This window comes from Sinohyriopsis cumingii, chromosome 4, assembly GCF_028554795.1.
Source record: "Sinohyriopsis cumingii isolate HCF-2022 chromosome 4, ASM2855479v2, whole genome shotgun sequence".
Lineage (NCBI taxonomy): Eukaryota > Metazoa > Mollusca > Bivalvia > Unionida > Unionidae > Sinohyriopsis > Sinohyriopsis cumingii.
Window position 1 is genome coordinate 61,182,289 of NC_142964.1, and position 12,876 is coordinate 61,195,164.

The window sequence follows — 12,876 nt, forward strand, 5'->3', positions numbered from 1 at the left end:
ATGTTCTTTTCAACCAGGATATCTATTTTAATTTGTTACAAGATAAAAAAAATTCATACAATCCAGTTACCGCTTAATGCAGTGAGAAACTTTATTTGGGTCGAAAACACTGATCAGAAACAGGTGACAGGTATATACGTGTTTATTTCTTAATGATATTAAAGCTTGATAATGTTTGCTGTTTCACCTAGTTGGCTATATCTTGACTAATGATTTAGTAACCTAGTTGCTAGTTAGAAATAGTAACGTAAACTTTTGTAATTTCAATGCTTTTTGTGTTTATTGTTTGTCTTGTTTAAATTACACATTTTTTTAATCATTTCTTTGTAGACTGGTGATCTGTTTTCAGGTTAGATGTCTATTTTGATAATCATTTTGTTATAGACTGGATATCTATTTTTAAGTTAAATGTCTATTTTGATAATCATTTTTTTTATAGACTGGTGATCTGTTTTCAGATTGAATGTCTATTTGGGAGATTTAAAGGTTGTAGTCAGCCAAGCAAATATTGACAAGAATACGAAAGTTGCCATAATGGAGGTACGTTTTATATCCATTCATAATCAGTGTCTTAAATGGTCAAAATTCATTGCATAAAGCTCACTGCAGATTCACTTATCTTCCTACTATCAGGTTATGCCCTTTATATTTAAGTATTTGTATTGACAGGACTTGGGTCATTTTATTAGCATCACATGCATTTGCCGTTTGTATTTAAGTACTTGTCTTGACAGGACTGGGGTCATTTTATTATCATCACATACATTTGCTTTTTTTACTTTGGGCATACAGATTTTTAGTTTAGGGCAAACACAATTGCCATAAAGTGAAGTGAAGTTAATCCACTATACTGTACTTTTAAAATATATTTAAAATTCAGTTGATAGTGACATCAAAAGCCCACTTCATTTTAAAAATGACATTTGTACACATTGTTACTTCACAAATTGAAGTTTATCCACTGTGTTCTTTCAGAAATAGAAGTAAAATTTAGTCCACTGTGCCATCACAAACCCATGTCATTTTTTAAAATATTTTGTGAAGCAGTAGCTAATATGTTGATGAATCATGCCAGTGCTGTTCGCATTTGCAATTATAAACACATGGCAGCTATGATTGTAATGATACACACCCAGATGCATTAATTTCCCCCATTGAAAATCAATCAAAATGATGGGCAAATGGAAAATATATGGAAAATAAACGTTGAGCAAATGAAATAGGAACAAAGAATGAACGAAAAATCACATTGACCAAAAGCTGCTTATCACAATTATTAAATGGCCAACAGTCATCTATGAATGTTAAACCATAATGATGGAAATAAGATTTCAGATACAATCTTCAACATAAGTTGTATTTGTGTCTTTTTATAAAAAGAAGCAAAATTTAGAAATAAAGATTCAATCTATTGCCTGTCAAGCATTACAGTAACCTAAGACTTGTGTGTGTCTGCTACCTGTCCATTTGGAGCTATTAAGAAATGGGTGAATGATTTCACTCAACTTGAAATTGGGCTGAATTCGAGTACTCATTAATGTCCAGCTGTTGAAATCCTTTTGAACTAAACTCCAATATTAAATTCCTGGTTTGCAAAGAATACTTTATACCATCTGCCATTTTTATGATGATGTCACTGGTTTTATATTGAAATTATACTTTAGTTAAAACAAAAAGCGAAAACCTCAGTTTAAAAGGTTAATTGTTTTTCCTTAATCAAAAGCATGGAACCCTTCTGCCAGAAAAATATTTCAACTATGATTTAAATGTGTTTTTCTACTCTGCTTGGTATAAATTGATCATTAAATGGGAAATTAAGATCATTCTGAATTACTTCCCTTGTCTCACAAATATTTAAAGCATTATTTTGCAGATACATTTCCAGACTATATTCTTGAATGAATGTGAACACAAAATGCAGAGATCTTTACCAGATAATTGATAAATGATGAGATGATAAATAATAAGCATTGAGACCAAAATGCAAATGCAAAAGAAACACATTTGATGCAAATTTTTGGGGGGCAAATAAATTTTAAAGGATCTATAAGATCCTTGCATAAAGTTTTATGTTGAAGTGTTTTCAAGTCAGATACAGTTGGAGTAAATTTTATAAGGATGCTATTCCATGAAACCTTTTCTTTTTTGTTAAGGATATTTAGCTCTACTTGTCATAGACCAGAAGAGATTATGGGATGATCTGTCATCTGTCTGTCAGTTAGGGGATGATCTGTCATCTGACTGTCCATTAAAAGAAGTTTGTTATGCTCCTCTGCCTGAACTGCTTCAAGGACTGCCATGAAGCTTTACACACATTTTTTGTGTGGTCTAATTGGTACTAAATGAAACTTGTACCACTCAGACGTACACTATTGCAATTACAGCTGCCATCTTGAAAATATAGTGAGCACTGCTCCGTCTGAATGGATGATCATATCAACATGAGGTTTTCACTTGAAGACTTCTTATGATGAATAGTTGGCTTTAAATGAAAATGATGCCAATCTGATGTCCAATATGGCTGCAGTGACAACCATCGTGAAAATCTAGTTACTGCTTATCTTCCTTTATGGAAGGTTATTTGAATAGGGTTTTTGCCAGAAGACTTCTTACATCTAGTTGGCCCTAAATGAAAATGGTGCTGATTTGATGTCATATATTGTTGTTACAGTGGCCATGTTTAATATCATATCACTGCTCTGACTGTGTGGATGATATGATTTGAACATGGGATTTTCACTAAAAGACTTCTTATGATCTTCCAATTGAAAATGATGCCAGTCTGACATCCAGTATGGTCTTCATATCAGCAGTTTTGAAAATCTTGCTATGACTACTGCTGAATGGAGTGTCATATCAATATATTGTTTTTGCTAAAAGACTTGTTATGATGTCTAGTTGGTCATATAAAGATGGTGCTGATCTGACATCTCATATGGCCATCTTGAAAATCTTGTTATTATTACTCTTGAAACAAAATAGAAGAAGACCTTTTATGATATCTGCTTGGTCCTAAATGAAAATGGTACCACTCTGACCTCAAGTATAGCCACCAGAATGACCAGCTTTAAAATCTTATTATTCATACTTCATCAAGCGGCTTGTCATATCGATCATGTGCATTCACCAAAATCCTTTTGTACTGTCCATTTGCTTTTAAATGGAAATGGTGAAAATCTTACAATACTGCAGATTCTTCTTTGTTTCAGGCAATCACAGAAACTGAGGCTACAGATGATCTTGTATCCTGGGAAGACTTCTTGCAGATCCTGTCAGTAATGGAGAAAGAGAAGAAAAAAAGACCAGTTAGTAATAACTCTATGCTCTTCCTCTTCAGATTTTATTAATGAGGGATATTTTATAAATAATTGTATAGATATTCAACTTAGATTAGTCTTAAAATAACCATCCATTGTACCCTAGAATACAATTAAGGGCCTTGTGAATTACACCCCCCCCCCATTTTTGTTTCTGAAATAGTCCTGACATTAATTTATATTGTTCTTCAACAACTGTCTTCTTGCCTATAAGATTCTTAACTTTTAATTACAGTTCATTTAAAACTAAACTGATTGTAACAACATGTTAGGGAAATCTCATGCTTTTTGTTTCCTTATTTTTTTAAATATTTAATCTGATTGTCTTGGGTCATTTGTCATGTACTAGCTTGATGATGTCATAATCTGGTAGGACACACTTGAATGATGTTGTAATGTTTAACACAACTATGTTGACAATCAGGTCAAGCAATTCCTGTAATGGAATACAGCTAGAGCAGTTATTTTTCTTTTTTCTTTTAAGAGCAATTAGGGGAGAGCAGTAGTTAATGTAATGATATGCTCTACATAAAGGATGTACCCGTCTTTCAGTTATCTTTGCTTATCTGGCATTTCACAGAACAATATAATTTCTCATCTGCTTTTGTTTGTTTTTCTTGCCCTGATACTAGCTGCATCTGCAGAGGTTCTGTTAAAAGAAATATCCAGGCTAAGATATAATATTTACTTAACCAATGGAGTTCACTTGCAGGTATTTTTGCCATCCAGTTTACAAGTACTCAGCCTTTAATTTCTCATTTTTCTGATTCTCTTTAATGTCTGAGTTGTTGCATTTGTGATGAGTAACCAGCACTTTCTGTTACTGCAAAGTGTGTATGTGAGAGAGAGAGAGAAAACAAAAAAGAGAGGTCTTGTGCATACTAGTATTTTATGAAAAAAGAAAACATGATGTTAAGAATAAACATCTTATTCATGAATTTGATTTTTTAAATATAATGTCTGTCTTGAGCTGTAAATAATGTGACGATAAGACAGCTAAACCAATTTATGAACTGTAAATAATGTGAAGACACAACAGCTTAACTATGTCATAAGCTGTAAATGTGATGTGTTGATGAGATTGCTTGTTCATGTCATGAGCTGTAAATAATGTGATGAGACAGCTCAACCATGTCATGAACTGTAAATAATGTGATGAGACAGCTTAACTGTATCTTGGGTCATAAATACTGTGAAGAAAAGACAGCTTAACCATGTCATAAGCTGTAAATAATGGGGATTATGAGACAGCTCAGCCATGTCACGAGCTGTAAATGTGAGGAAGCAACAGCTTAGATATGTCATAAGCTGTATTTAATGCAATGAGACATCTTGTCCACAGCATGAGCTGAAAATAATGTGAGAATGAGATAGCTTAACTATGTCATAAGCTGTAAATAATTGGGATTATGAGACAGCTCAACCATGTCATGAGCTGTAAATGTGAGGAAGCAACAGCTTAGATATGTCATAAGCTGTATGTAATGCTATGAGACATCTTGTCCATAGCATGAGCTGTAAATAATGTAATAATGAGATAGCTTAGCCATGTCATGAGCTGTAAACAATATGATGATGAGACAGTTTAAGTATGTCATAAGCTGTAAATAATGTGATGAGACAGCTTAACCATGTCATGAGCTGTAAACAATATGATGATGAGACAGTTTAAGTATGTCATAAGCTGTAAATAATGTGATGAGACAGCTTAACCATGTCATGAGCTTTAAATAATGTTGTTGATACAGATTGACCATGTTATGAGCTGTAAATAAAATGTAGTGATGAGACAGCTTGACCATGACAGTATATTTACTGCCTATTGTATCCACTATAATAAATATAGTTTTCAACAATTTAGTTAGTACACATATTTAGAAGGAGCCTGATGAATGTCAACTCAAACAGAATTGTGTACATTCTAAGCACTATCACCACCGAGATGTGTCATTTGTGACATTACTTGATGAAAAAGGGAGGTAATTCAGTTCACTTTGAAGTGCCTGGATAAGTCTGCATGTTGCTATCATGTGCTAATAAAATTTTGGCCTGTATCTTGATTATCTGACAAGCCATGATTGGCACAATAGATTATTAGAAGTCTGATGACCAGATTTCCCCATTTATTTTGAATGGATGGCCATTGAATTTTGCACATGCATTATCTAACATCAGATCTGATACTGCAGAGATGCACAGAAACAGTGTTATCACCATGCAGTTGAAGCCCTCTTTGTTCACTAAATTACATACAGCCCTACTCTAGCTTGTTGATACAATGAATCTTGTCTGTAAAAGGAACCATAAAGTTATGTCATTTGGGTACAGCTGTCCATTATGTATTGGTTGATTATTTCAGTGAAATGAAGAGAAGCTGTTTGTAATTATTGTTCTCTGTGAGTATGTGTTTTTTGTACATGGAAGTGCCTGTCAAGATAGGTTTTGCTGTATTTGGTTACATGATATAATAGACCGAATAATGTAAGAAATCTGAAAAATAAATTTTTAATTTTCTTAATTTTTTTTCTGTAATTCTAGAAGCCGCAAATCAGATGCTTTCAGAATCCACACTTGTGTAGGTTCCAAAAAATCTTCTCTCACAAGTACTACTCCTTCTTTGGGAACCTTATGGCTTTTATCAATGTCATCTTGATTACAGTATGTATATCTTAATTTCAATTTTTATGTGTTTATATAGAAGACCCGATTTTACTGCATTTCATTTAAGCCTTTTTCATGTTCTAACAGCATTTATTTTCCATTTTGGAAATTTTCTGTTAGTGAAAACCTTGTAGCATTAAATTAAAGCAGTCTGACCTGTGCAGTTGAACTTTTGTAGGCTAATTTAGCTAAGAGTATGAAATTGCGTTCTTAGGATTACAGATATTTATAGGTGCATGAATACATAAGTAGTTCCTTTTTGGTGTTATGAACTAATATCTTGTCTTTTCATCACAGGATATGAATTTGTAAATAGTATAAATTCTTTTTTCATAGACTGAATATTAAAACTATGTCACTAAATATTTGTACCCTTTGAAATAATATTGCATGTTTTTTTAGGGTTTCTCTGGAAACTTTGGGCTGCAGAGAATATAGTGTTCCCAAATCTAATTAATTCTTTAAATCACACAGAAATTCTTAGTAGAATGATATTAATTACACTAGCACATTCTGGTGTCACAAATAATACACTTGTCAGTTTGATGTAATAAATGGTTTTACAAATATTATACTGTGTGTGTCAATTTGATGTAATAAATGGTGTTACAAATATTATACTGTGTGTGTCAATTTGATGTAATAAATGGTGTTACAAATATTATACTGTGTGTGTCAATTTGATGTAATAAATGGTGTTACAAATATTATACTGTGTGTGTCAATTTGATGTAATAAATGGTGTTACAAATATTATACTGTGTGTGTCAATTTGATGTAATAAATGGTGTCACAAATATTATACTGTGTGTGTCAATTTGATGCAATAAATGGTGTCACAAATATTATACTGTGTGTGTCAATTTGATGTAATAAATGGTGTTACAAATATTATACTGTGTGTGTCAATTTGATGTAATAAATGGTGTTACAACTATACTGTATGCATCAGTTTGATGTAATAAATGGTGAAATGAATTTATTTAATGTCATTTAAATGCAGATATGTTAAAAACATAATTTAACTTTTAATGTTTTCTTTTTAGGCAGAGCTTGCCACTCAGTATGACAAATCCTTAACATCCAGTAAATCGGCTTTGAGGGTATGTAAATAGTTACATATTTTTGTTAATTAGGGTTTCATGTTGAGGTGCAAGAGCCGTTGATTAACTTTTCCTTCTATCTTTCCATCTGTTCACACTTCTTGTAACTACAATAGCTTTGCAACCATTACAGGGCCCCGAGTGGCCGAGTGGTCTAAAGCGCTCTCCGTTACGGATCACTGCCATCTCACCTCTGTCTGCGTGGGTTCGAGTCTCGGATTCGGCTAATGTGGTTATGTGAGAAAGCTTGCCAGTAGCTTCTCGTGGGTCGGTGGTTCTTTCTGGGGTTTTCCTGGGTTCTTCCTCCACCATTAATACTGGCCGCCATGTACAGCCTATCGTGTGCTGAAAAATGGCGTTAAACCCTACAACAACAACAACAGCAACCATTACAGATATGCCATATTCCACTGTTTGTATAACCTTGAAATATTCTTGAAGTTTTGGGGTTGCCTTCAAAACTCTTTTAAGTTTAAAAAAAAAGTTTTGTTTAATCATTGAAACTCCTTGAATTCATAGAAAAACTCTCAATTCTTTTCCTAAACTCATGAAACAATATGAGGGAACATTTACCATAAAAGCTGAATGAAACATTTGACTTTTTAAATTAGCATTTACGCAGAAGAAAAAAGAAATGAACAAAATGGGATGCAGTTAGGTGGATCAGATGTGATACATATATTTACCAGATGAATAGCACCCCGTTGTTTCATTGGCACACTAACTATAAGTATTCTCACACCATCCCGTTTGTTTCATTGGCACACTAACTATAGTATTCTCACACCATCCCGTTTGTTTGTAACCCCCTACTAATTTTAAAAACAAAAAGCATCAAGGATTTAAAACATGCACAAAACTTAGTCATTTTAATCAATGATTTATAAGTCCTAACCTGATTGCCACAAGAGGGTCCCAAACACCATGAACTTCTAAGCATTTTTAATCTAAAGGGATTCTCTTTAGCAACACAATTGCCTTATTTGCTTGGGCCAGTCTTATGTTTTCATAAAACAGATGAGTTCTAATTCACCACTTTGAAAATCTCAATAATTTCTTTAATTTAGGATTTATGGCTCTTTGAACACAAAAGTTCCTCCAACCTATTTGTTCAGTTTGTTTTAGAAATATTAAAACTAGACATTGCAAATATTGGATGTAGACAACACTGTTTTTACTGACTCAGAAATAGACTGTTCTAGAAACAAGACATGGGACAGCAAGCAGTCTGTTTGCTTATTTACATAAGGAGCTTCCATTTGCATTGAAATGCCAATAAGTCAACAGTGTTTTGGACACCTTGGAGACAAACAGGTCATAAATTATAAATCAGTGAATGAAATGACAAAGTTTGATGCATTTTATTGTATCCTTGATGTTTTTAGTTTTCAAAACTGGTAGGGGGGTACAAACAAACAGGAGGGTATGCAAGGACTATAGTTATATATTTTGTTTTGATAGTAAACATTGAGAAAGATCAGTTTCTATAAAAAAAAATATCCTTAAAACATTTAAATACTTGAAAACTTATTGCAAAACAAGAACATTGTCTATTAGATGTGGTAGGTTTTTGGACAGAGTTATGGCCCTTGTCAGTGAAATTTTATTTCCTGGACATTGGATGTTGCATGTATTCAGCACAGCTCAAGAATGATTCAACATATTCTAATAGACATATATGTTTGGATTTATGGGACTTGTCAAGTTCATTTTTGGACAGAGTTATAGTCTTTTTATTTTTTATTTTTATGCTGGGCTATGTAGGATACTGCTCTCCTTTTGCTTTGATTATACATTCACATACATGCCAACCATTACGCTTTTGGCATAATCGTTCTGCTTTTTTTCACTAAATTACACATTATGCATATCTGTATTCAGATTACGCATTTTTGGTATATCCCCCTCCAAAAAAAATTAATAATTTGTTTTCTCATGCAATCACCTTTGGACACCTCTACTACATTCGCATACAAGCGCCTTTGATCACCTCTACACCATTCTCATGGAAGCGCCTTTCGATATCTCCTGTAAACATCAGCCATTTTGAGCGGATTTTTGTAGTGCCACCTTCGGGGAAACTCCCTTATTAGATACTACATTCATTGCTGTGAATGACCATTACGTCAAATCACGTGATTGCTGTTTATGCTCTGGTTGAAATCTGCTATTTAAAGTAACTGGGTCTTATTCTCCACTCTCCAAAATGGAGGTTGTGGATTTCGTTCAGTACTTACTCGCGTTTTCACGATCAGAATCACAACTATGAAAGCTTCAATAACTTAGGTAAAGGCTCTGATATTTATGTAGGCAGCAATTAGTTTTTATAAATTATCAAATTCAGATGACTTAGTGATGTAGACGCAGACAAAGAACTTGTAAATTTCGAGTATGAGAAATAGTAATAATAATAATAATGAGGACTTTGTATAGCACCTAATCTTTAAAAGCTCTAAGCGCTTTACAACGTTAGACAACACCTATAAGATAAAAAACATATAATGATATGATTACAAAAACAAACACCATGAAATTAGAAAACTTGAAAAAACATGCTGAGAATATTTAAGGTAGGAAACATTATTAGGTCTTTAAGTTTTTTCTTGCAGTCGAAATAAGTGAGTTTTGAGAGCACTCTCAAATGGGATCACTGTGTCTTTGTGTTTAAGTTCAGTGGGCAATTCATTCCATGTTGCTGGGCCCTGGTATGCAAAAGAACATTGTCCATATGACTTTGTTTTCATAGTGGGAATAATGAGTATACGATTGTCAGAAGAGGAGCGTAAGTATTTTGCTGGTGTGTACACATGGGTGAGGTTGGATAGGTATGTTGGACTACTAGAGTCCGACAGTGAAACATAGCACAGAAAACAAATTTTGTGTTTGATTCTGGACCGAATGGATAATGGCAGCTACAGTTGGTCACGCGGCTTCACTGACTTGATGGTGAACGAATTCTCTCAAGATTTTAAAGCACATAAAAAAAACTTCATGACAGGACCATCCCTTGCTTTCATAGAATCTAGCAAGCTTATACCTGATGATAGGACCATCCCTTGCTTTCATAGAATCTAGCAAGCCTATACTTGTTGATAGGACCATCCCTTGCTTTCATAGAATCTAGCAGGCCTATACCTGATGATAGGACCATCCCTTGCTTTCACTGAATCTAGCAAGCCTATACTTGATGATAGGACCATCCCTTGCTTTCATAGAATCTAGCAAGCCTATACCTGATGATAGGACCATCCCTTGCTTTCATAGAATCTAGCAAATTTTTGGAAAGTCTACTTCATGGCCCAGCTGGATTTATTGTAGGATAAATATAATCATTATATCAACCTTGATAAGCTGAACTTGAATTATCTTATATAAAACATATACATTGGGTCCAACTGTAAACCAAATAGACCCTTATCTGCCACCACATAATGCACCTCCAGATCAGGTTGTGTGTTGTTTGTTCTACTTATTAATCCTAAACTGCACAGACCCAGATCTACCGACCAGACATCTGGGTCTTTGCAGTTGGATTTGACCTGTATTTGAGTAAATACGGTACAAAGAAATGATATGTTATGCTTTTGTTTTCAAGTTTTTACAGCATATTCTTTTTATATGTAAAGTGTTTATGTCAGTTAATATAACATTGAATCTATCAATAATCTCAGTGACACACTGACAGTAATTCGGTTGTTTAGAGTTTGTTTTTATCCATTCAAACAACAGGGGCGAGTCACTGAATATGAATAACAAAGTCCTTCTTTCTCACTGTTGGTCTGTATCTATTCTGTCAGTTTAACCATCCGTCCAGCAGTACACAAGTTCTTTCTGCACTAGAATTTTGCACAAGTATATGTAACTTAATGATGAGTTGCATATAATGCCAGGTCATCTGCCTCAAGGTCAAGGAATGTAAAACTAACTCTTTGACTTGTATCATTGTCCAGAGCTTAACTTATGAACCGCAGATGTTTTAATGAAATATTGCTCAAGTGTATGTCACAAGTTGGTGTCATATACTAGCTATGCAAACAGCAGCAGTGGGAAAGGTGATTATGTCACTTGTATCATTGTCTAGATTACAACTTATGGACCACTCAGGACATTTTAATGAAGTAGATATCAATAATAGCATGCCTCCTGCCTCAAGGTCAATGTCAAGGTAATGGCAAGTACCAGTATAATTATGTGACTTATGTTTGAAGATATTTTAATAAAACTTTGCCCGGGTATTTACCATGACTAAACAGTGTGTTGCATACCAAATTCATGCCTCCTGCTGCTTCCAGATCTAGGTCATGGTAAGGGAAATTATGTAATCCTATGACTTGTATCCATGTAAGGAGTTTAACCTTTGTAGTATTGAAGGTATTTTAAAGAAACTTTGCCTAAATGTATATATCATGATGAAACAGTGTGTCCTGTACCATAGCCGTGCCCACTGCCTCAAGGTCAAGGTCCCAACTAGGAAAAATAGAAATGTGTCATCAGTATAAAGGTGCAACTTTTGAGTAAAAGAAATACTTAAACAAAACCTTAGCCCTTTATATGTTTTCCATATCGATACCCTTATGGATACGAGAGGTGCAAAATGATAGTTAACCGATACAAGTTACTTTAATCTTCTGCAGTTGTGAATAATAGTTACTTGCCTTTTTATTCTTTAAATTGAGAATTCATCTGAGACAGTTGTTGCAGGCACATGCACTTATTTATGACAGTAACAAAGAAAAACTTTGGACATTCTACAAATTAGCAAACACAAGGTGAATAACTCACATGGTTTGAAGTTTGCCTAACACCACCAATTCCATGCTGTTTATTTAATCCCATACATCAGCATAAAGAAGACATTTTAGATTTGTTCCCCTTGTGTGATTTAACTATATTACTGATTATGTAATAACTTGCTGTTGCTTCATATCTTGTCTACTTTTATTGAATTTGAGGGCTACACTTCATCGTGTTTTGCTGTGAAATATGTTACATTCAATGCTGATTGGTGGTTATTGTTTTTAAAAGCTCAGCCATTTAACATCATCATCAGTAAGGTGCAGAGCCTACAGTCCACTGGGGAACTTGTCAGTGGACAGTTGTTCACAGTGTGTGACTTGGTCTGAAGAGCTCTATAGCAACAGGAATGGTTAGTGGCCTGGCCCCATCAGACAAGGTTGACTGCACAAAGACCCTGTCCTGTCCAAAAGCGGTTCATTGTTGTCCACAGATGACATGGAAGGTTGAAGCCAGGAGGGCAGACAGATGGCTTGGCTATGAGGGATCGGTTTACAACATCTGTTGAAGACCACTTGACACTCCATGCCAAAATAGCTGCCATATCCACTGGCAATGGACCTAACCAGATTAGGCATCTTGGACTGTTTGATATGAGGTGATGTCCATGTAACATGAAAGTTTCTCACTGTCATAGACCTTAGCCAACACTTTTACGGTTGCTTCCTGGTGACATAGCTGTGGAGGAGGTATGCTGCTGAGTACTGGCAGCCATGGTAAAGAAGTAGGCCATAATATTCCAGAGATTATGCACACTGTTGTGTTGAGCTGGACATCAATTAACTTTGTGTGGGATGATCGAGCCCAGATAGTAGCGCAATACTCAGCTGTCGAATGACAGAGAGCCAGTGCTGATGTCTTGAGTGTCTTGGCTGTGGACAAAGTGATTATCATATGACTTAGCCAACACTTTTGTGGTTGCTTCCTGGCAATGCAGATGTGGAGGAGGAATGTTGCTGAGTACCAGCAGCCATGGTAAAGGATTAGGATGTAGTATTCCA

The 12,876-nt window shown here is 34.7% G+C and overlaps 1 protein-coding gene across 1 annotated transcript in view; it reads left to right on the top strand.

Moving 5' to 3' along the window:
- The window catches only part of LOC149801276 (two pore channel protein 2-like), a 115,316-nt gene that overhangs the window by 44,520 nt on the left and 57,920 nt on the right, over positions 1-12,876 (top strand). The window contains exons 13-16 of the mRNA XM_089955335.1: positions 459-540; positions 3,210-3,305; positions 5,856-5,975; positions 7,025-7,081. Coding sequence (XP_089811461.1) covers positions 459-540; positions 3,210-3,305; positions 5,856-5,975; positions 7,025-7,081 — 355 coding nt within the window. The remainder of the gene's footprint in view (positions 1-458; positions 541-3,209; positions 3,306-5,855; positions 5,976-7,024; positions 7,082-12,876) is intronic.